Source organism: Pseudoliparis swirei, unplaced genomic scaffold, assembly GCF_029220125.1.
Source record: "Pseudoliparis swirei isolate HS2019 ecotype Mariana Trench unplaced genomic scaffold, NWPU_hadal_v1 hadal_26, whole genome shotgun sequence".
NCBI classification, from domain to species: domain Eukaryota; kingdom Metazoa; phylum Chordata; class Actinopteri; order Perciformes; family Liparidae; genus Pseudoliparis; species Pseudoliparis swirei.
In genome coordinates this window covers 677,105-701,883 of record NW_026613262.1, presented here as the reverse complement: position 1 = coordinate 701,883, position 24,779 = coordinate 677,105, and the positions used below count along the sequence as shown (strand labels likewise).

Here is a 24,779-nt window from a genome sequence, read left to right as displayed (position 1 = left end):
CGCAATGGTGAGTGCCGACGCATCCCTAGCGGACGACCTGAACTCATTTTATGCACGGTTTGAGGCTAGCAACAACAGCGCTAGCTCGCCGGCTAACAACAACACCGTTAGCGTAGCCGAGGTGAGTTCTACCGCTGGGGATGAACACACACTCTCTGTGACCGAGCACAGTGTGAGGAGGGCTCTGTTGAGGGTGAACACCAGGAAAGCTGCAGGTCCAGATGGCATATCTGGGCGAGTACTGAAGACCTGTGCTAACCAGCTAGCTCCAGTGTTCACCACAATATTCAACCTCTCCCTGGCTGAGTCCGTGGTCCCCGCCTGCTTCAAGAGATCCACTATTGTCCCTGTGCCCAAGAATGCTTCTCCAGCATGTATGAATGACTACCGACCGGTGGCCCTCACCTCGGTGGTCATGAAATGCTAGGAGAGACTGATAAAGGACTACATCTGCGCCTTCCTCCCTTCCTCCTTGGTTTCGCTGCAGTTTGCTTATCGCCCAAACAGATCCACGTATGATGCTGTCTCCCAGGTACTGCACACCACACTCTCTCATCTGGACAGCCAGAGGGGGCTATGTGAGACTGCTGTTCATTGATTATAGTTCAGCTTTCAACACCATAGTCCCTCCAGACTGGCGGCAAGCTGATTGAGCTGGGACTGAACACCCCTGTGTGCTTGGATCCTGGACTTCCTGACCGCCAGGCCACAGGTGGTCAGGGTGGGCAGACACACCTCAAATCCCTCACCCTGAACACAGGATCCCCCAGGGTTGCGTCCTCAGCCCCTACTGTACTCCCTGTACACACATGACTGTGTGGCCAGGTTCAGCTCAACACCATCATCAAGTTTGCGGATGACACAGTGGTGGTGGGCCTGATCTCCGACAACGACGAGAAGGCCTACCTGGAGGAAGTTGCTGATCTGTCACTCTGGTGCCAGGACAACAGCCTCATCATGAATGTCACCAAAACTAAGGAGCTGATTGTGGACTTTAGGAAGGTACAACAACAGAGGACGTACTCACCACTGGGGATTAACGGGACTACTGTGGAGAGGGTGAGCGGGTATAAATACCTGGGAGTCCACATCACCGAGGATCTGACATGGTCAACAAACACAGACACTCTGGTGAGAAAGGCAAGGCAGCGCCTCTACCACCTCAGGCAGCTGAGGAAATTTAAAGTTTCCCAGAGGATCCTTCAGTCCTTCTACTCTGGAGCTGTAGAGAGCGTCCTGACAGGAAGCATCACAGCCTGGTTTGGCAACTGCTCCGCTCAGGACAGGAAGGCTCTGCAGAGAGTAGTGCGTTCGGCTGAGCGCACTATTGGAACTACACTCGCCACCCTGCAGGACTTGTACACCAGGAGGTGCAGAACCAGAGCCGGCAGGATCATGAAGGATCCTCACCACCCCAACAACAGACTGTTTCAGCTGCTGCGGTCAGGCAGGCGCCTCCGTAGTCACGCTGCAAGAACAGAGAGACTGAGACGGAGTTTCTTTCCTCAGGCCATCAGGATTGTGAACTCCGACCTCACCAGGACCCCCACATAGACCCACACAACTGCCCCTCTTAGGCACACACACACACACACACACACTTACTGTAAATATTGTGTTGTTTTTTATTTGTAAATAGTGTGTACTTGTTGCCCTTGCACATTCCTGCTGAGCATTGCCACTTTCATTTCACTGCACACCCTGTGTGTGTATGTGACAAATAAAACATCTTGAATCTTGAATCTTGAATCTTGATCTGGTGTCGTTGCTCTGCTCCGTCAGTACGTCCTGGCCGTCGGCAGCTCCGCTGAGCCTCTGGAGACGGTTTGATGGGAGCGTGAAGAAGTCTGGAAGCTCCCGTTCCTTCACGCCTCTGTTGTTGTTTGTTTACAGCGGTTGTCGAGGTCGGGTCAACACGGCGGTGATTGGATGAGACGCCCGGGCAGGACGCTCCGTGTCTCGGCTAAAGCCGTGTGTCAGATACCCGAGAACTCAAAGTGAAAATGTCATATTGGAACAAAGCATTCCTGACCGAAGACGCCCAGAGAAGGAAGGGAGAGTCACGTGTAACTGCACATTTATTCATGGTGTGATGGTCCATTATTATCATAATCCCACAAAGATACACACACACACACACACACACCAATCTCTGCATTGCTTTGTGCTGATTGGCTGATCCGACCTCGTGTGAGGAGGCGGGGTCTGAATCTGTCACTGTCTGTCCTTTTGTCACGCTCAATGTTCCTCATGATTAATCTGTTTACTTTGTTGATATTATTATTATTATTAATCCCAGAGGTCAGAGCGTGTTCAAACGGTTCGTACGGGAGTTGAAGAAGACGAGTCTCTTCCTCACTTTCCTGCTCGACCCCGACGACGTTTAAAAAACACTTCTCGATGTTTTCCGATGCGCGGCGCGACTGCGGTCAAGCCAGCCGCCACTTCGAAAAACACAGTCAAGCCAGCCCGCACGATTTTTTTCAGTACACGTATATACCAGGCATTACGGTGCGAGTGTGTGAAAACTGTTTTCAAAATAAGAGCGAACTTCCGGTGAACGTGATATGATGAAACACGTCTTTAAATACAGATATAGTGATAGATTAAACTAATTGAAGAGATGAAAAATCACGAATGGTATTCATGATGAACACATGAAATGAAAGAAAGTAATTATTCCAATATTGGGATATTCTGATTTAGAATTTCAAAATGAAAGCTAAAGAAAATCACATTCATGCGCAAATGGGTGTCTAATTTCAGAATAGATTTAGAACACAATGGTGCGTAGTTACAAAATACTTTCACTTCTGATTCATGGTAGAGTACCTCAATGTGTCATCCAGAGATGATCAAGACATTCTGATGTTTGATTTCTAAATGAAAGCACTTCATAAAGAAAATAATAGTAATATATTTCCAATATTTGATATTTCTTTGAAGCAAATCTGTAAGTTTCATGATAAAAATTACACTGCGGTCTTGTTAATGGTGACCTCTGCTAGGCCCATGAATATTTTCATGAGATATTACTGTGTAGATTTTGAATGAATTCAATTTAAAGTTAGCAAAAAATAAATATTATTAATATTATGGCAATATTTGGATTTTATTTTAAGCAAATCTGTAACTTTCTTGAAAGAAGTTACACTGCAGTCTTGTTATTGGTTACCTCTGCTAGGCCCATGAATATTTTCATGAGATATTACTGTGTAGATTTTGAATAAATTCACTTTAAAGTTAGCGAGAAATAAATATGATTAATATTATTGCAATATTTGGATTTTATTTAAAGTAAATCTGAAACTTTCTTCAAAAAAGGTACACTGCAGTCTTGTTAATGGTGACCTCTGCTAGACCCATGAATATTGTCATGAGATATTACTGTGTGGATTTTGAATAAATTCACTTTAAAGTTAGCGAGAAATCAATATGATTAATATTATTGCAATATTTGGATTTTATTTAAAGCAAATCTGAAACTTTCTTCAAAAAAGGTACACTGCAGTCTTGTTAATGGTGACCTCTGCTAGACCCATGAATATTTCCATGAGATATTACTGTGTAGATTTTGAATAAATTCACTTTAAAGTTAGCGAGAAATAAATATGATTAATATTATGACAATATTTGGATTTTATTTAAAGCAAATCTGAAACTTTCTTCAAAAGAGGTACACTGCAGTCTTGTTCTTGGTGACCTCAGCTAGGTCCATGATTATTTTCATGAGATATTACTGTGGAGATTTTGAATAAATTCACTTTAAACTTAGCGAGAAATAAATATTATTAATATTATGACAATATTTGGATTTTATTTAAAGCAAATCTGAAACTTTCTTCAAAAAAGGTACACTGCAGTCTTGTTATTGGTGACCTCAGCTAGGTCCATGATTATTCTCATGAGATATTACTGTGTAGATTTTGAATAAATTCACTTTAAAGTTAGCGAGAAATCAATATGATTAATATTATGGCAATATTTGGATTTTATTTAAAGCAAATCTGAAACTTTCTTCAAAAAAGGTACACTGCAGTCTTGTTAATGGTGACCTCTGCTAGACCCATGAATATTTTCATGAGATATTACTGTGTGGATTTTGAATAAATTCACTTTAAAGTTAGCGAGAAATCAATATGATTAATATTATTGCAATATTTGGATTTTATTTAAAGCAAATCTGAAACTTTCTTCAAAAAAGGTACACTGCAGTCTTGTTAATGGTGACCTCTGCTAGACCCATGAATATTTTCATGAGATATTACTGTGTGGATTTTGAATAAATTCACTTTAAAGTTAGCGAGAAATCAATATGATTAATATTATTGCAATATTTGGATTTTATTTAAAGCAAATCTGAAACTTTCTTCAAAAAAGGTACACTGCAGTCTTGTTAATGGTGACCTCTGCTAGACCCATGAATATTTTCATGAGATATTACTGTGTAGATTTTGAATAAATTCACTTTAAATAAAATCCAAATATTGTCATAATATTAATAATATTTATTTCTCGCTAACTTTAAAGTGAATTTATTCAAAATCTCCACAGTAATATCTCACGAAAATAATCATGGACCTAGCTGAGGTCACCAATAACAAGACTGAAGTGTACCTCTTTTGAAGAAAGTTTCAGATTTGCTTTAAATAAAATCCAAATATTGTCATAATATTAATAATATTTATTTCTCGCTAACTTTAAAGTGAATTTATTCAAAATCTACACAGTAATATCTCATGAAAATATTCATGGGTCTAGCAGAGGTCACCATTAACAAGACTGCAGTGTACCTTTTTTGAAGAAAGTTTCAGATTTGCTTTAAATAAAATCCAAATATTGCAATAATATTAATCATATTGATTTCTCGCTAATTTTAAAGTGAATTTATTCAAAATCTACACAGTAATATCTCATGAGAATAATCATGGACCTAGCAGAGGTCACCAATAACAAGACTGCATTGTACCTTTTTTCAAGAAAGTTTCAGATTTGCTTAAAATAAAATCCAAATATTGCCATAATATTAATAATATTTGTTTCTCGCTAACTTTGAATTGAATTCATTCAAAATCTACACAGTAATATCTCATGAGAATAATCTTGGGCCTAGCAGAGGTCACCATTAACAAGACCGCAGTGTAATTTTTATCAAGAAACTTACAGATTTGCTTCAAAGAAATATCAAATATTGGAAATATATTACTATTATTTTCTTTATGAAGTGCTTTCATTTAGAAATCAAACGTCAGAATGTCTTGATCATCTCTGGATGACACATTGAGGTACTCTACCATGAATCAGAAGTGAAAGTCTTTAGCTTTTATTTTGAAATTCTAAATCAGAATATCCCAATATTGGAATAATTACTTTATTTCATTTAATGTGTTCATCATTAATACCATTCATGATTTTTCATCTCTTCATTTAGTTTAATCTATCACTATATCTGTATTTAAAGGCGTGTTTCGTCATATCACGTTCACCGGAAGTTCGCTCTTATTTTGAAGACAGCTTTCACACGCTCGTACCGTAATGTCTGGTATATACGTGTACTGAAAAAAATCGTGCGGGCTGGCTTGACTGTGTTTTTCGAAGTGGCGGCTGGCTTGACCGCAGTGCGGCGCGGGGCAGGTTGTTCTGGCTCCGTCAGTTTCACGTTAAAAACGTTTAAATGTCGCTCATCTGACTTTTTCTCTCACGACGATCCGACTTTGAAAACATTCCCGAGACGTCAACTTTTTTTAAAACAGACGCAAAACGAAGCACCTGCTTCTGTTTTCACCTGTGCAGGTGTTTACTGTTGTTGTTGTTGTTGTTCCTCCGTGACACTCGGAGCATCACCGTAAAGACCCCGTGGGGCGACGTCTACCTGAGCAGACGACAACGCGCCGCCATGTTGAGAGCCGCGCGGAGGCAACGGACGAGCTCTGAATTCCGGATTATAAAACGAATAAATAACCTTTTTTTAAATATATATTTGTAACACGAGAGCTTAATCCCACTCCCGACTTCTTCCGTCTTTTGTCTGAAGGATTTCATTCATAACTCTACACTTTATTATTTTTATTTTTTAATGTGTATTTAAAGAATGGTCAAGGATTCCTGTGCTTTTATTGTGAAAGACGTGACCTGGTGCTTGTACCACATCCTTGTTCTTGTCTCCTCCATGTTGCAGACGTGTAAATAGTTCTGTGATCTCTTCTTCTTCTCTTTCAAAGTGGAGGGGAAGAATTAAATAAACAGTTTTTATATGATTCTATATTGAAGAAGCATATTTTTGGATGTCCGTTTCCTGATCCAGGATTGAGTCTGTGATTATTGAGGATGACGTTTGGAAATTAAAGGTTGAGTTTTATACAGTATTTAAAATACTATTTAATAATAATTGTTTTATATTCATATTAATGAGAAAATCAAATGTACCTATAAAAAAGCATACATTATGTACATTTTATTAAGAAGCACGATGTATTCATCCAGATTTAAAATTCCATTCACACATTAACAACCATATTTAACAATACATACAAGAAGTCAGACAACCACGTTTCACTTGAACTTTTTATTGGTGTTTGGCAAGTTTGATGATTGTAAAAACTTTGCAGTTGAACATTTTACAAAGTTCAGTCAAACTAAGTTTTCCCGAGGCCGATGTCACACGTCATCCGGCCAATCGCTGCTCGCCACGGGTCACTGTCGGGCGTGGCCTTCGCGTTTCAGGCCAAATAACGTGAACAAAAAGTTAAGAATCAGGTAAAGACATTCAACAATTCAAGTTTCTGCATCACCTGGAATTTCACAATGCTTTGCGATAACAACAACTTTATTTTGAAGTTTTAAACTCCGTTGACATCTTTTCTCCTTTGTTTAACTTGTTATGTTCAGTATCACAAGGAGACAAACTTTATTCTGGAGACACTATAAACATGTAATATGTATTACTCCTAAATGAATCCTGAGGACTCTGAATGAATATGTTGTCTGCAGCTGCCCATCAGATAGAAAAACAAATACAAAAGAATAAAGATATTTTTGTTATATTTCTATTTAGTTTCTGCTGGAAACCCTGACAGATCATTCCAGACAGACAGCCGACAACCTCAGAGAAAAGTTGATGGAGAAAACCTCGAGGGAACGAGGCTGCATGTGTACGAGTATCTGTGCATCCCTACAGTTAGAAGACGAGGTGGAGGAGAAGAGGTGAAGGAGATGAGGTGGAGATGAAGTGGAGGAGATGAGGTGGAGGAGATGAAGTGGAGGAGATGAGGTGGAGAAGATGAGGTGGAGGAGATGAGGTGTAGAAGATGAGGTGGAGAAGATGAGGTGGAGGAGATGAGGTATAGAAGATGAGGTGGAGAAGATGAAGTGGAGGAGATGAAGTGGAGGAGATGAGGTGTAGAAAATGAGGAGGAGGAGATGAGGTGGAGAAGATGAGGTGGAGGAGATGAGGTGGAGGAGATGAGGTGGAGAAGACGAGGTGGAGAAGACGAGGTGGAGAAGATGAGGTGTAGACCACACAGGGTTGAGTTTAAATGTTTTCCCTGAAGGACGTGAGAGAAGTGATTAGTTTACTCCAACAGGAGAGATGATCAGAGGAGCAGAGTTTATACCACCATAATAATTACCAGGACAGAAGAATGGGAGGAGTTTCTCCTTGAAGGAGCAGCCAGTAAAGGAGTAGATGAGAACTGCAGCTTTTACATCATAGAAGGAGACCAGACCCTCCTCATAGTCCACAAACACCCCCACCTTCTGAGGCCCAGACTTCAGGGAGAGAAGAACTAGAGGACCATCAAGAGCTATATACTCGTTTCCATTTATCAAACATATAGTCCAGTAACCGTTCTGAGGACACAGTGTGATGTCTCCCTTCCTGTTGATCGACTCTCTGGTCACTCCTAAAGCCCAGTCAGACTTTCGTTTAACTTGAACCTCATAATAAAGTTTTTCTGAAGAGAACTTCTGTGTTCCTAAAACACAGGGAAAAGAAGAGAACCTCTGTGGATTGTCGGGGAGACGTGGCTGCTGTACCTGAGCACGTTTCACTTGTTTCCCATCATCAGACAGGATGAGGTCATGATGAGCTGTTTCAGGATCAAGAGTCACATCCACTGCAAACTTCTGGACCCTCTTCATCTCAACTTCAGCAACCAGCGTCTTCCTCATGTTACTGAGCGTCTCCTCCAGCTGAGACACAGCTCTCCTCACAGTCCCCTCATGTGATGCTGGAGGAACACTGACCTGAGACCAGTCCTTGGTGGGTGGTGGATGGTGGATGTTGAGGGACTGGACACTCTGGAGGAGGTGGAGGTGGTCTTCAGAGAGGGAGAGCTTCTCCACCTCAGTGCTCCTCTTCATCAGATCAGAGATCTCCTGTTCCATCTCTCTGATGGCGTCTTCAGCCTGTTTCTTGGTGCTTCTCTGCTTCTCTTCTATCGTAGTGATGAGCTCGTTCAGTTTCCTCTCCACAGACTCCTTCAGACCAGTGAAGACCTGAACACCTTCTGCTTTCTCTCGGTCTGCATCTTCCTCACTGAGCTTCACGTTGTGTTGGACCTCCTGAATCTTCAGGCGTCTCTTCTGGATCATCTCCTGAGTTTCAGCCTCTGTCTTCTGCAGCTCCACCTTCTTTCCTTCACATTCTTGTTTCAGAGGAACAACATTGTGCATCTTGTGGTCCAACACAGTGCAGAGCATGCAGACACACGTCTGGTCGGTCCTACAGAACAGCTCCAGAGGTTTATCGTGCTTCAGACACATCCTGTCTTCCAGGTTCTCCACAGGGTCCATCAGCTGATGTCTCTTCAGGCGTGAAGCTGTCAGGTGAGGCTCCAGGTGAGTCTCACAGTAGGAGACCAGACACACCAGGCAGGACTTCAGGGCCTTCAGTTTGGTTCCAGTGCAGACGTCACAGGGAACTTCTCCTGGTCTGGACTCTTGTTGCTCTGAGCTGCTGCTGCTGGCTTTCTGCTGAGTCGACTGTCTGAACTGAGAAACCATCTCAGAGAACAAAGTGTTGACGAGCAGCTCAGGTCTTGAGAAGAAAACCTTTTGACACAGTGGACACATGTTCTGGTTGTTGGTATTCCAGTTATCATTGATGCAGTTTTTGCAGAAGTTGTGTCCACATGGTGTTGTGACTGGATCAGTGAACACATCCAGACAGACGGAGCACAGGAACTGATCTTCAGACAGCAGAAAGTTTGCAGAAGCCATATCTACACACATTGAGGAAGAAAAGAACATTATATTAAAAATAGTTTCATTATTTGTTGAAAAGGGGAAAAAAACGGTGTAATTATTTGTATGTCTTTTAATTAAGAAACAAGATCAAAGTCGTGCCGACAGACTCAACCTCGCTCCTCTTGCAAAGGAGCACAGAATAAGTCAAAAGTGAGTTAAAGAACAGCAGAAATAATGAAGAAATAATGAGTTTTGCACCTACTTTAGAGATGCCTTTACTGTTTATATTTCAGAAAATGTTGGGACCACTAATGATCCGTGTATTCTATAGAGTGCCATCAAAGGTTGCATAAGGAATACAGCAATCTCATGTTCTTCGCATCTGAATAAAACTAGATTAGGCCAAAAGAATGAATATGAGACTACTCTAAAAATGTTGAAGAATGAATCAGCAAAATACTGTGTGCAGGTTTTTGCGTGTCTACCCGTATATATATAATATATTTTTTGTATGGTTTTTGTCTGAGTATCTTTGTATATGTACAGTGTGTTCATCTTTTCTTTTGCATACATTTCGAAAACCAATAAAAGATTTGAGCACAAAAACAAGAGGCCCAATGCAGCCAATCGGATCAAGCAAGAGGCTCAAGGCAGCCAATCAGATCAAGCAGGAGGCGGGCTCTCCTTCCTGTTTTCGTGTGGTATGAACGGCGGGAAATTCAAAAGTAAAAGGCAAACCCCGACGAGACACTCATATTAGCGGTATAACCTCCGCTTTTATGGGGCGTTCTCCTCCTCTTCATCCCACAACACAGCAAGAGCGCGACGGCTGCTTGACTCCATTTTGTAAATGAAGTTGTATCGCCCGGCTGCGCGCGCACTCCACAGGCACGTTTTTACCACGGCGCGTTTGAAGCGGCTGGTGTGATCGAGCCCTAAAGCTAAGGTGTTGCGTTAATCCTGGTGGTTACAGGTGTAAATATAATCAGATGTACTCACCAGTGTTTGTAAGAGACTCTGATGAAGTCACTTTGAATTGAGAGAAAAGCAGAGACTCGTCTCCGCTGCAGTGTTTCTGCCGGACCAACGTGTGGTTTCCGGGGTGTGACGCAGCAGCTCTCCTCTTCAGGGTGGCTCCGCCTCTTACCTGCAGCCAGGGTTGCCAGGTCTGTGTGACAAAACCAGCCCAATGGCCAATAAAACAAGCCCAAAAAACAAGCCCAATATCAGAACTCAAAATATGCCTGTGCCAAACCATATACACTGCTTTTAAAGTCCAACAACATTGCTATCATTTCCAAATGTATTGTAATATCTACAAAGTAACAACAAATGGTTAGTATGCCAGCATTAAAAGCAGTTTTCCCTAAACAGTTATTTCACCTAGGTCCTAAAATGGCCTTGTGTAATTAGATACAGTATATTATCATAAATAAAATATAGCTCTGTGAAGGTGTAGACCACAGGTCACTAACTGGCGGACCGCGGTCCGGGTCCGGACCCAGAGGCCGTCCCATCCGGACCCGGACCGCCAGCCAAAACAGAAGGTTATGATTTAAAACCTGACGGGGTGTTTTAATTTTTTTACCCGGCGGCGCGGCGCAGCTTTTGCAGTCTTTACGGTAGTGGTTTAGCGGATGCGGAAACGCACAGACCAATTGCATGCGAGTTAAGCCATCCCACGTGATACCACTCAGCCAATCAAATCTATGCATTCTCGGCGGTAAACATTACGTCTCAACAGACAGCGCTACGCAGACAGATGAGAAAGTAGAGGCAGGTTACACTTGAAAAGACGGTAGAAAGAAAAAGAAAGCGATACATGTAGAAAACAAAGGGAGAGAAACGGACGACTGCGCCGGAGAAAGTTGAGAAAAAGGCGAGTGAGACAGAGAAAGGGAGAGAAACATAAGGAACAAATGTCGCTCTCCAAAAAAAGAAAAGTTGACAGCGAAAATAGAGCATTTAATCCGGAATGGACAGACTCATTTCTGTTCATACTTCCCACAGGGAGCACAAAACCAGTGTGTCTTATATGTTCAGAAACCGTGGCACTTATTAAAAGTGGCAATGTGAAACGCCATTATGAGACAAAACATAAAGGTTTTGAACAAACATACCCACTCAAATCCGAAGTGAGATCACAGAAAATAAGTGGTCTCACAGCCCAATATGAACAGTCCACCAGGATCCTGAGCCACACGTTCACTGCCCAACAACGTGCTCATGAGTGTTCCCTCAAAGTCAAAGTCAAAGTCAGTTTTATTTGTCAATTTTCCATATGTGCAAACATACAGAAGATCGAAATTGCGTTTCTCTTCTGTCCAACATAAAGTGAATTGTGCAACATATAGACAACATAGAGTGCAAAAATAGTAAAAAACATGTGAACATATAGACAACATAAAGTGCAAAAATAGTAAGAAACATGTAAACATATAGACAACATAAATTGTGCTAGCAGCATTCAGACATGTGAGTCTGAAAGAGGACGGAGTGGGAGGATGGGGAGAGAGTTCAGCTTCCTGACAGCCTGGTGGATGAAGCTGTTGGACAGCCTGGCGGTGTGAGCCCGGAGGCTCCGGTATCTCCTCCCAGAGGGCAGGAGGCTGAAGAGACCGTGTGAGGGGTGGCAGGGGTCCCTCACAATCGAGGTCGCTTTGCGGGTGAGGCGGGTGTTGTATATGTCCTGCAGGGATGGGAGGGGGGGGAGTGAGGCACCCATGATCCTTCCAGCTGCCTTCACTATGCGCTGCAGGGCGTTCCTGCTGTGGTCTGTGCAGCTTCCGCCCCACACAGTGATGCAGTTGGTCAGGATGCTCTCGATGGTGCCGCGGTAGAAGGTGCACATGATGGATGGGGGGCTCCCTGCTTTCCTCAGTTTCCGGAGGAAGTAGAGGCGCCTCTGTGCTTTCTTTGCCAGCGATGTAGTGTTGGCTGTCCACGAGAGGTCCTCACTGATTTCCACCCCAGGAATTTGGTGCTGCTGACCTGCTCAATGTCCGCACCGTTGATGGTCAGTGGTGGGTGATGGGTGTGGCCTTTCCGAAGTCAACAACGATCTCTTTGGTCTTGCTGTTGTTGAGCAGGAGGTTGTTGGCTCCACCACGTGGTCAGAAGGTTGACCTCCCTCCTGTAGAGGGTCTCGTCATCCTTGGTGATGAGACCTATCAATGTTGTGTCGTCTGCAAACTTGACCATGTGATTGGTGCTGTAGCTGGTTTTGCAGTCGTGAGTCAGCAAGGTGAAGAGCAGGGGACTGAGCACACAGCCCTGAGGGGCCCCTGTGCTGAGTGTGATGCTGCTCGAGGTGTTGTTGCCAACACGTACTGCTTGTGGCCTCTCACTCAGGAAGTCCAGCAGCCAGTTACACAGCGAGGTGTTGAGCCCCAGCTGGTCAAGTTTGCAGATTAGTTGTTGTGGGATGATTGTGTTGAATGCTGAGCTAAAGTCTATGAACAGCATTCTTACATAGGAGTCTTTTTGTCCAGGTGGGTGAGGGCTGGGTGGAGAGCAGAGCAGATTGCATCCTCCGTGGACCGTTTGGCCCGCTATGCAAACTGTGAAGGGTCCAGAGTGGGGGAGAATGGATTTGATATGCGACATGACTAGTCGTTCAAAGCACTTCATGATTATGGGGTCAGTGCCACTGGACGATAGTCGTTGAAGCAGGACGGAGTGGATTTCTTTGGCACAGGTATGATGGTGGTTACCTTGAAGCATGATGGAACAACAGCTTGTCTCAGAGAAGTATTAAAGACATCCGTGAAGACGTCCTTAAGCTCCTCTGCGCAGTCCTTCAGCACACGACCAGGGATGTTGTCTGGACCTGTTGCCTTGTGGGTGTTGATGGACGAGAGAGTCCTCTTCACGCTGGCAGCAGACAGGCACAGAACCTGATCATGGGGAGGGGGCGGAGTCTTGTGTGGACGAGTGCTGTTCTGTGCTTCAAACCGGGCAAAGAAGCTGTTGAGGTTGTTTAGCAGAGAGATGTTGCTGTCGCAGTTCTGTGGCGTGGGTTTATAGTCTGTGATGGTCTGAATGCCGCGCCACAGGCTGCGTGTGTCTCTGCTGTCTTTAAAGTGCCGGGTTATCTTTTTGTGTAGGAAGTTTTTGCTTTCCTGATGCCGTGGGACAGGTTGGCTCTCGCTGTTTTCAGGTCCGTTTCGTCCCCAGCTCTGAAGACCCTATTTCTAGTCCTCAGCAGCCGATGGACTTCCCGTTAGCCACGGCTTCTGGTTAGCCAGTGGTGATGGTCTTTACATGGGTCACATCATCAATGCACTTGCTAATGTAAGAAGTAACAGTGTCTGTGTACTCCCCAATGTCTGTGTGGTCGTTGTATGTGGCTGCCTGTTTAAACATTCCCCAGTCTGTTGAGTCAAAGCAGTCTTGGAGAGCGCAGGAGGCCCCCTCTGGCCACACCTACCTGCTTCAGAACCGGTCTGGAGGCTTTCACTCTGGGTCTGTATGCTGGCATTAGCATGACGGTGATGTGGTCAGAGAGACCTATGTGGGGGAGGGGGGAGGCCTTGTACGCTCCTTTGTGGGTTGTGTAGACCAGATCCAAAATGTTGTCTCCTCTTGTAGGGAAATCAACATGCTGGTGTAGTTTGGGAAGGACAGTCTTAAGGTTTGCATGGTTGAAATCTCCAGCAAAGATGGTGAAGCCGTCTGGGTGAGCCGTCTGTTGTTCGCTGATGGCCTGATACAGTTCACCGAGTGCCGCATTTCTATCACTGTTGTTGGAGGTCGGGGGGATGTAAACAGCGACTAGCAGAATCGCCGTGAATTCCCTCGGCAGATAAAAAGGACGGCACCTTATGATCATAAACTCCGCCAGTGGTGAGCAGTGTCTACATACCACGGCAGCGTCCCGGCACCATGCGTCCCGGATGTAAACACATACCCCGCCGCGAGTTTTTCCTCCATCAGCGAGGGCTCTGTCCGCCGGTAGCATGTTAGCTCCTCCAGTCTCACAGCAGAGTCGGGATGTTGTCGTTTAGCCATGTTTCCGTGAAGATAAGCACAGCAGTTCCTCACGTCGCTGCTCCGTCTGCAGCAGTCTAATGTGGTCCATTTTATTGTCCAAGGATCGCACATTAGCCATGATAATGGATGGTATGGCTGGACGAGTTGGCCTAGCCGCTAGCCTAGCTCGGATACCTCCGCGCGCCTACCCCTCTTCTGCTTCCTCTCACAACGCTTACGGCGCCTCCTTTCTGGGGGAGGAGTGGCAGTCGAGTCCGGTGCTTGATGGTTTATAGTGATGGTGCTTTGAAGATATTTTCTGAATAACATAAAAAGAATTGTATCAATAATTTATTGAAGTTCACTGTTTTTGGGGTGTAAGCATTTGACCGTATGTAGATATACAATTTTAGTGTTAATAGTAAATTTTTACATAGCATTAAACATGACGAGTGTTCGAAATCAACACTCTTACTGAAAGCAAACAACACAATTTAGTGTTAAAAGTACACTGCAATGTGTTATTAAATAACACTAAGAGTGTTAGAAATCAACAACAATTTAGTGTTAAAAGAACACTGCAATGTGTTATTAAATAACACCAAGAGTGTTAGAAATCAACAACAATTTAGAGTTAAAAATACACTGCAATGTGTCATTAAATAACACCAAGAGTGTTAGAAATCAACAACAATTGAGTGTTAAAAGTACACTTTTGCGTGTCTTTTAACAACACTATAGGTGTTAAATATTAACACTATTAATGAGTTAAAATATTAACACTATGCAAAGTGTAAATTTAACTTTCGGGCAGGCGGATTATATAAACACCAGCAAAGTGTTGATTTTAACACTATGCGAGTTAAATTCACACTTTCGATTTTGCTGTGTGTGTGTGTGTGTGTGTGTGTGTGTGTGTGTGTGTGTGTGTGTGTGTGTGTGTGTCGCAGGGCGGAGAAAGCAGAAGGCAAACAAAGAGACGGCGGGCATGGTGAAGGTGAGCTCACACCTGTTGGATCACTTCCTGATATCACCTGTCAATCAACTCGGAGCAGATTAGTGAGCTGTGTGGTTTCTCTACAAAGTCTTCATCACATCATGTCAACATCTACACTGTATGTTATGTAACTGATGATTATATTGGTAGTAGAAGCAGTCAGCATCATTTTTAGGCTTTTATTCTGAAGGCAGCAGTCGGTGATCAGCCGGTTGCTTTTATCTGGCTCCTTATTGGATAATGGGGATTGAAGGAGCGTTTCTCCCAGCATGCAGCTGGACTTCAACTGGCTCACAGATCAGAGCTCCTCTCGGGACGATGACCTCCTGTGAGGTCTGACCTCAGGGACCCGGAAGGACCCGAGCGAGGAGCTCGAGTTCCCGAGGCTGACCGTTGTTTGTCCTGCAGCTCCCGGACCTGAAGGACGCCGAGGCCGTGCAGAAGTTCTTCCTGGAGGAGATCCAGCTGGGGGAGGAGCTGCTGGCTCAGGGTAACGCCTCCTCGCACCGACACCGGCTGCACCTTCAGTTTGATTGCCGCCCGCGTGCATTCTCATTGGTCCTCAGCGAGTTAAAGTCTCTCCCCTGGGGGAGGGGCTTCCTGTAGAGCAGGGATGCCAGGGTGAAATTGGACAGGGGGCCAGATTTCTTTCAAGTGAGATCTCAGGGGGCCGGATAACACTTTCGGACTGAAAAGGCCAAACACTGACTCAACACATGGATAGGTAGGCTATTTGAAATTATTCATGAAGGCCGACACATCATTAAGAAATTGCATTGGCACCAAAATTGCCTCACAAGGAGGCCTACAATTACATAGCCTAAAGCAGGAGACAGTTACCATCTAAAAACGTAACATTTTCCTATCCATGCAAGTAGCCTACATATATAAATTAGAAATGCACCAAAATAGACTATAGGTGCCAACAAAACACATTTCCTATAAATAACACAAGTGTAAACTGTTTTATTATATTTTTTTAGTTTTTATTTTGTATTGGTTTAAATTGGGATTACATATCCCAAACATATCATAACTCCCCACACTCACATGAGATAAATTCATATAACAATTCATATCAACAAAGCACATTGATGTCATCAAATTCATATAACAATTCATATCATCAGCTATGTTATACTCCTTAGCTACAGCCACTTGTTGAGAACAAATAAGACACACGGGTTTGCCTCCTACTTCCCAAAATAAATACTGTTCCTTCCATCTTTCCTGAAAGATGCGACCTTCAGTGTCAACCTTCCTCTTTTTTGAAAACGACATCTCGATCAGCACTCCCGGGGCTGCTTCAGCTGAGGCGGGAAGAAGCAACAGACCAACTGACAGATTCCACCGAAAATTCAAAAAATTATATTAAATAAAAAAATATATATTCTCCCCTTTAGGGATGGGTATCGTTTGGTTTTTTTCCGATACCGGTACTAAACCGGTACTTTTAAAACGATACCGGTGCTAAACCGGTACTTTTAAAACGATACCGGTGCTAAACGGTGCCTGAATCGATACTTTTTTTTTTAAACGCACAATGAGGACATTAAAAACCTCTTTGGCCATATTCCCTGTAGAAGCCGTTATCATGGAGCACTGACACACAACGGATATCAGACTGTTAACATACACAATACATGTTCTCCATTATATGATGATATGTATTGTCATGTGCAGACTTTATAGGGTTAACCTGTCACTGTGTTGATGGGCAAAGAGAACAACCAATCAGAGGGACTGAAGATGACACGTGACAAATAAAGTTTTGCTTCTGACAGCGAGAGTTACACTGAAACAAAGTGACGCCCCACGGTCTTTATTCCTCCGTCATTATATTCCCGGTAACACCGGGTATACAGCCGGGACCGCTGGACACCAACACATCTGCTGACAGACTGTCACGCTCGTAGCGCGTAGCTAGCGCAAGCTACGAGCTAGCTTAAACATGGTTATTGTAACGGATCCCCGTATATCAATCGGCGTGAGACTTTACTGCTGGTGAACTTCTTTATTTCCTTTCTTCCGTTGTATAAACATGAACCAAATCCTTTGAATTAAAACCTCCTTGTCACCACCGTAAGAGCGTTAGCCTCATACGGGTCCATTAAAACTATCAAACTTTAAATAAAATGCGCATCCGTCCGTAACATTTAGCCGTACCGTCAAGTTTGTATATTAACATAAAATAAAGGTGCGCTTCCTTTTAACATTTCAAAATAAAAGTCAAATGTAGCTCAAACCGGAAGTAGATTAAAACATATACAAAACCATTAAAACAATACAATATAAAAAGGCATACATCAAAACCAATAAAGAAGATACAAAATAAGGCAATCAACACAAAACAATAAACCTTTTAAGGGGTTATTTACAGTTATAATGGCTAATTTATTATTTCTTGGGCTACTTTTATGAATGCAAGACTTGCAATCAACGTTCCGGTACTAATCTGAGTTCCGGCTGCTCGTCATCATCGGTCTCCCCGTGTTCAGGGGGACCGGTGACGGTCTCCCCGTCGTCCAGCCTGACGCTGGTGTGCTCCACACGGGTTCACGCAGTCACACACGGCGCAGCCTCCGCTGTCAAACTTAAATATGAGAGGCTCGCAACCTGCTGACAGGGCGGAGTCACCAGAGAAGTTCACAACAAGTTTTTTTCAATTTCAATCGGCTCAGGCACCGGAAAGAAGCACCGAAATGTGCGTTGCGTTTCGGTCCGAGTATTACCGGTTGTAATGTGGCACCGGTTTCCGGTACCCAACCTTACTTATCACCCGCGGACCGGGTGTGACGTGCAGTCGACAGATTCCACCAAAAATCAATCTAAAAAAATAAAATTAGATGAAAAATAAAATAAAATAAAATTCTCCCCTTATCACCCGCGGGCCGGATGTGACGTACAGTCGGGCCGAGTCCGGCCCGCGGGCCGTAACCCTGGCACCACTGCTGTAGAGGGTAAATTAGGGAGGGAAAGGACACGGTCGGCTCATCCTGGTGCTCTGGAAAGAAGAGACAATACTAATAGTTCAATGGATGCCCCATTTACTTTGGAAGAGGTTAAAAGGGTGATAGAAAGAGCCGGATTGACATCACCAGGGAAGGATGAAATATGTTATATAATGCTGAAGCATTTAGGTAGGTTAGCAATGACGAAATTGGTATCATTTTATCATAAAATTTGGGAAATGGGGAGACTTCCTAGATCATGGAAAGAAGCTGTGATTATTCCAATCAGGAAACCGGGCAAAGATTCATCAAATCCAACAAATTATAGACCCATAGCACTAACCTCTCATGTAGGTACAATGATGGAGAATGATAACCGAGAGATTAAGCTATTATATGGAGACCAGGGGAATGATAACACCTCATCAAAGTGGATTTCGGAAAGGTAGAGGAACTATGGACCCAATTATTTGTTTAGAGACAGAAATCAAAAAAGCCCAGGTAAAGAAGGAGTCAGTGATGGCGGTGTTCTTTGATGTGGAAAAGGCTTATGACATGGTTTGGAAGGAAGGGTTGATGATTAAGTTGAATATTATGGGAATAGGGGGCAGAGTATACAATTGGATTAAAGACTTTTTACTTGACAGAGTTATCCAAGTCAGAATTGGGACAGCACTATCGAGAAGATACCCGGTGGAGAATGGTCCACCTCAGGGTGGTGTCATCAGTCCAATACTGTTCTCCATCATGATGAATGATGTGTTCCTTCGAGTTCAGAGTGATATTGGACGATCCCTATTCGCAGATGATGGAGCGTTGTGGAAGAGGGGGAAGAACATAAACCACATTAAAGGGAAGGTACAAGAGGCCGTGAATGAAGTGGAAAGATGGTCTTATGCATGGGGATTCAAGTCTTCTGTGGGGAAAACTAAAACAATCTGCTTTACGAGGAAGAGAGGAGTGGTTACTCAGCTAAAGCTATATGGGCAAATTATTGAACAAGTGAAGGTTTTGAGGTTTCTAGGGGTGTGGTTCGATGATAAGCTAACATGGAATGAGCAGATTCAGATGATAGTTAGGAAATGTACAAATATTTTAAATGTGATGAGGTGTCTAACCGGGTCGGAATGGGGAGCCAGCAGGCCTGCAATGAAGAATATTGATATTGCGCTGATGAGATCAGTTTTTGATGATGGGTGTATAGCGTTTGGAACTGCGGCAAAAACGTCACGAAAAAAGTTGGATGTGGTGCAATCTCCGGCTCTGAGACTTTGTTGTGGGGCTTTGAGAACAAGTCCTGTGTCTGCTCTCCAGGTGGAGGTGGGTGAGATGCTGCATTTGAGACGTAAACAGTTAATGTTGAGCTATTGGGCCAATCTGAAGGGCATTCCGTGGACAAGCAGCCAACCAAAGGGGCTCATGCCGTGTTGGGAAAGCCAAAGGGACAAACGGGGCTGCTTCGCGTGGAGTCGTGGACAATCTGCAAGGGAGATGATGTTGAATCAGATCAAATCCACTGCTACCGCGTCGCTATCGGTAACACCTCCTTGGTTATTTTCCTCAGGATTAGTTGATCAATTTTTTCTCACTGAACAAAACCCAAGCACTTAAAAACATTGATAATATTGCAGGAATGGTGGAGGATCGGCTAAAGACGACATATAAATCATTTACTCCGGCATTCACGGATGGATCGAAAGATCCTCGTCCAGGTAGAACCGGTTTTGCGGTCACCAGCCCATCTTTTCGTGATGAAGTCAAACGGAGATCGTCAGACCATCTGTCGGTGTATCCAGTCGAGACATTGGCCATTCTAGCAGCACTACAGTGGGTGGAGGAGGGTCAGATAAGTACGGTCATCATTTGTTCGGATTCCAGTTCAACATTAATGTCATTACAATCACTCACATCTAACAGCAGGCAGGACTTAATCAATGAAATACACAAAGCACTTTTCCGTCTTAAGCATATGGGTATGTTGGTAGCATTCATGTGGGTGCCGGCACATAGAGGGGTAAAGGGAAATGAAGCAGCAGATAAACTAGCAAAGCAAGCATTGGAATGTCAGAACAAGAAGGACATTTTATTTAGCAGATCAGAAGCTAAATCAATTATAAAAATAAACATTATGAAGGAATGGCAGCACAGTTGGGAGGCAGGAGGCACAGGAAGACATCTGTATACTATTCAGAAGGAGGTTAACAAGGGGAGGACAACAATATTTAGCACTAGAGAAGAAAACATATTGAGTAGACTCAGGATTGGACATACAAAGCTAAACAAAACAATGCAATTAATTAAAAAACACCCAACCGGACTGTGCGAGTACTGCAAGACAGCAGAAACGGTGGATCATGTCATGTGGCATTGCCAGAAATGTAGAAGCGAGCGAGGCAGGTTGAAGAGGAGGCTGGCAGGAGGAGGGGTGCAATTGAGGGATGCATTATCCTTGGGGGCAGGAAGGGTGCTGCAGTATCTGAAGGAGACAGGGTTGAAGAGAAGAATTTAGGGCACTGAAGTTGACAGGGCTCCCTTTAGTTTAGTTTATTTTAATTTTATTTATTTTCTTTTTGAGGGGATAAAGTGCTAGATATTTCTAGTTCGCAAAGAAAGGCAGTAGGTGGCGGTAATGCACCAGTTTGGATGCCAGCCGCCTAAAAAGAAGAAGAAGAAGAAGAAGAAGAAGAAGAAGAAGAAGAAGAAGAGGGGCTTCCTGTGAGACGCCCCGAGTGCTCGTCTTCACGCCTCGTGTCTGTGCTGCGCTCCACAGGCGACTAGAGAAAGGCGTGGACCACCTGACCAACGCCATCGCCGTGCGGTCAGCCGCAGCAGCTGCTGCAGGTGCTGCAGCAGACTCTGCCTCCGCCCGTCTTCCAGATGCTGCTCACCAAGCTGCCCAGCATCAGCCAGGTAGGCGGGCCCAGCGCTCTCGGACCTCCGCGAGTCCTTCGGTTCTCCACGCGGGAACAAGCGGGAGCAGAAGAACATAACGACGGGCCACCGAGAAGAGAGACTAACCCCGCTGTGTGTTGTGCTCCGGTCCTGCAGCGGATCGTGAGCGCCCAGAGTCTGAGCGAGGACGACATGAGGACCAGGAGGAGACCGCCCCCGAGCCCTCCTCCTCCTCCTCTTCCTCACGTGGACCCTCCGTGACGACCTTGCCAACGCCTCGGCCTCCATCACGCTGGCCGACGTCCATCACTTCCGGAAGTGGAATTTAGTTTTTTTTATTCCTGGGTTATCCATGACAGTCGTGTGTGTTTGTCTTTTAACTTAAATGACCCGTTTGGGGTATGAAGAGTATCTGGATCATAACAGCCCCCCCCCCCCCTCCCGTCCCGACAGCATCGTGTACCAGGGTTACTCCGTCCTCGCGGTTCCTTTATCAGTCGTGGAACGTTCCAGAAACGGGAATCTTCTCTCCGCAAAGTATTTATTGTTTCAATTAGTTTGTTATCGGTCTTCTGTTCGTTCTCGACTCGCAAACACTTTGTAAAAAAAGTGCTGAAATGTTTTGTTTAGTCATTTTGAGAGAGGACGCTCTGTAGGAAAATAAAACAATGTGGACAGACTGAAGTTGTCTTGTGAGATTATTTTATTGTTATTAAATTACGCCTCTATCTACTTCTTGCTGGTCGCTGTGTCATCCGTTTAGTAAATAGCTTGTAGTGAGAAAACATTTCCAATGTCTTTTATTTCTGTTCCTGAGAACTTGGGACACGACGAGCCACATCTGGACTCCAGCTCCTCGTGTCCAGTCGGCATCCTGAACTGACACCTTCACAATGTTTGTTTGGCCAAACCTCAACATTATGACTAAAGCATTGACATTATTAACATTATTAAAAGAAAAGTAGCAAAACGTCACATTTGTGAAGCTGGAAACATGAAATGTTTTTACAGGTAACATTTATGAAACCATTACAAATAGTTTCCATTTCATTTTCTGTCAATTGACTCATGGTTTCAGATGGACTTGTAAGAACTGTAAAAATAATATTTTTCAAAAAAGTCTTGTTTGGCTTGTAAACATCTTTTATTATGAAAGTCACAGAATACAATTTATTTGTCATGAAACAACTTCTGTCAACCAGGCTTTACTTTTCTGGATCTTTCGTCTGAACGTAGAAATAAATGTCTTAGATTTAACAAAGATTTGAATTGAAATTCTACATTTAATGTGTCATGAAGCAGAGTTTAATGTGTTTATATGTAACGGGATACATTTAATAATGACGTGTAAATCAATCACCACAGTAAACAGGAAGATGTCAAGTTCAACTGCATGATATTAAGACAAGATATGTACATTTATGCTCTTCAACGAAGAAAATCATTACAATAACCAGAGTGATTAGTTTACTCCAACAGGAGAGATGATCAGAGGAGCAGAGTTTATACCATCATGATAACGACCAGGACCGAAGAATGGGAGGAGTTTCTCCTTGAAGGAGCAGCCAGTAAAGGAGTAGATGAGAGCTGCAGCTTCTACGTCATAGAAGGAGACCAGACCCTCCTCATAGTCCACAAACACCCCCACCTTCTGAGGCCCAGACTTCAGGGAGAAAACAACTGAAGGATCATCATTAGCTCTGTACTCATTTCCATTTATCAAACATATAGTCCAGTAACCGTTCTGAGGATTCGGTGTGATGGGTCCCTTCCTGTTGACCGACTCTCTGACCACTCCTAAAGCCCATTTAGACTTTTGTTTAACTTGAACCTCGTAATAAAGTTTTTCTGAAGAGAACTTCTGTGTTCCTAAGACACAGAAAGAAGAAGAGAACCTCTGTGGATTGTCGGGGAGACGTGGCTGCTGTACCTGAGCATGTTTCACTTGTTTCCCATCATCAGACAGGATGAGTTGAGGATGAGCTGTTTCAGGATCAAGAGTCACGTCCACTGCAAACTTCTGGACCCTCTTCAGCTCAGTTTCAGGAACCAGCTTCTTCATCTTCACTTCAACCAGCGTCTTCATCTTGTTACTGAGCGTCTCCTCCAGCTGAGACACAGCTCTCCTCACAGTCCCCTCATGTGATGCTGGAGGAACACTGACCTGAGACCAGTCCTTGGTGGGTGGTGGATGGTGGATGTTGAGGGACTGGACACTCTGGAGGAGGTGGAGGTGGTCTTCAGAGGGAGAGCTTCTCCACCTCAGTGCTCCTCTTCATCAGATCAGAGATCTCCTGTTCCATCTCTCTGATGGCGTCTTCAGCCTGTTTCTTGGTGCTTCTCTGCTTCTCTTCTATTGTATTGATGAGCTCGTTCAGTTTCCTCTCCACAGACTCCTTCAGACCAGTGAAGACCTGAACACCTTCTGCTTTCTCTCGGTCTGCATCTTCCTCACTGAGCTTCACGTTGTGTTGGACCTCCTGAATCTTCAGGCGTCTCTTCTGGATCATCTCCTGAGTTTCAGCCTCTGTCTTCTGCAGCTCCACCTTCTTTCCTTCACATTCTTGTTTCAGAGGAACAACATTGTGCATCTTGTGGTCCAACACAGTGCAGAGCATGCAGACACACGTCTGGTCGGTCCTACAGAACAGCTCCAGAGGTTTATCGTGCTTCAGACACATCCTGTCTTCCAGGTTCTCCACAGGGTCCATCAGCTGATGTCTCTTCAGGCGTGAAGCTGTCAGGTGAGGCTCCAGGTGAGTCTCACAGTAGGAGACCAGACACACCAGGCAGGACTTCAGGGCCTTCAGTTTGGTTCCAGTGCAGACGTCACAGGGAACTTCTCCTGGTCTGGACTCTTGTTGCTTTGAGCTGCTGCTGCTGGCTTTCTGCTGAGTCGACTGTCTGAACTGAGAAACCATCCCAGAGAACAAAGTGTTGACGAGCAGCTCAGGTCTTGAGAAGAAAACCTTTGTACACAGTGGACACATGTTCTGGTTGTTGGTATTCCAGTAATCATTGATGCACTTTTTGCAGAAGTTGTGTCCACATGGTGTTGTGACTGGATCAGTGAACACATCCAGACAGACGGAGCACAGGAACTGATCTTCAGACAGCAGAAAGTTTGCAGAAGCCATATCTACACACATTGAGGAAGAAAAGAACATTATATTAAAAATAGTTTCATTATTTGTTGAAAAGGGGAAAAAACGGTGTAATTATTTGTATGTCTTTTAATTAAGAAACAAGATCAAAGTCGCCGACAGACTCAACCTCGCTCCTCTTGCAAAGGAGCACAGAATAAGTCAAAAGTGAGTTAAAGAACAGCAGAAATAATGAAGAAATAATGAGTTGTGCACCTACTTTAGAGATGCCTTTACTGTTTATATTTCAGAAAATGTTGGGACCACTAATGATCCGTGTATTCTATAGAGTGCCATCAGAGGTTGCATAAGGAATACAGCAATCTCATGTTCTTCGCATCTGAATAAAACTAGATTAGGCCAAAAGAATGAATATGAGACTACTCTAAAAATGTTGAAGAATGAATCAGCAAAATACTGTGTGCAGGTTTTTGCATGTCTAACCGTATATATATATATTTTTGTATGGTTTTGTCTGAGTATCTTTGTATATGTACAGTGTGTTCATCTTTTCTTTTGCATTTCGAAAACCAATAAAAGATTTGAGCACAAAAACAAGAGGCCCAATGCAGCCAATCGGATCAAGCAAGAGGCTCAAGGCAGCCAATCAGATCAAGCAGGAGGCGGGCTCTCCTTCCT

General features: G+C 43.9%; 3 protein-coding genes and 1 pseudogene across 3 annotated transcripts; 1 reads left to right on the top strand and 3 right to left on the bottom strand.

Moving 5' to 3' along the window:
• Window positions 1–7,484: 7,484 nt before the first annotated feature.
• Window positions 7,485–11,428, bottom strand: LOC130191025 (E3 ubiquitin-protein ligase TRIM39-like). The gene is made up of 2 exons (XM_056410696.1): window positions 10,186–11,428; window positions 7,485–9,221 (listed from the first exon to the last, which is right to left on the bottom strand). The coding sequence occupies exons 1-2, from the start codon at window positions 10,442–10,444 to the stop codon at window positions 7,567–7,569; spliced, it is 1,914 nt and encodes a 637-aa protein (XP_056266671.1). The 5' UTR covers window positions 10,445–11,428; the 3' UTR covers window positions 7,485–7,566.
• A 3,174-nt stretch (window positions 11,429–14,602) lies between these two features.
• LOC130191007 (mitochondrial import receptor subunit TOM20 homolog) lies at window positions 14,603–21,732 on the top strand (annotated as a pseudogene).
• Window positions 21,733–22,052: 320 nt separating this feature from the next.
• LOC130191067 (E3 ubiquitin-protein ligase TRIM39-like) lies at window positions 22,053–23,229 on the bottom strand. Its single transcript, XM_056410734.1, has one exon. It carries the CDS (start codon window positions 23,081–23,083, stop codon window positions 22,460–22,462), a length of 624 nt encoding a protein of 207 aa, XP_056266709.1. The 5' UTR covers window positions 23,084–23,229; the 3' UTR covers window positions 22,053–22,459.
• Window positions 23,230–23,249: 20 nt separating this feature from the next.
• On the bottom strand, window positions 23,250–24,136 carry LOC130191059 (E3 ubiquitin-protein ligase TRIM47-like; the record flags this gene model as incomplete). The annotated part of the gene is made up of 1 exon (XM_056410725.1): window positions 23,250–24,136. A coding segment is annotated over exon 1 (885 nt), but the record flags the coding sequence as incomplete, so codon positions are not given.
• Between the last annotated feature and the right edge of the window lie 643 nt (window positions 24,137–24,779).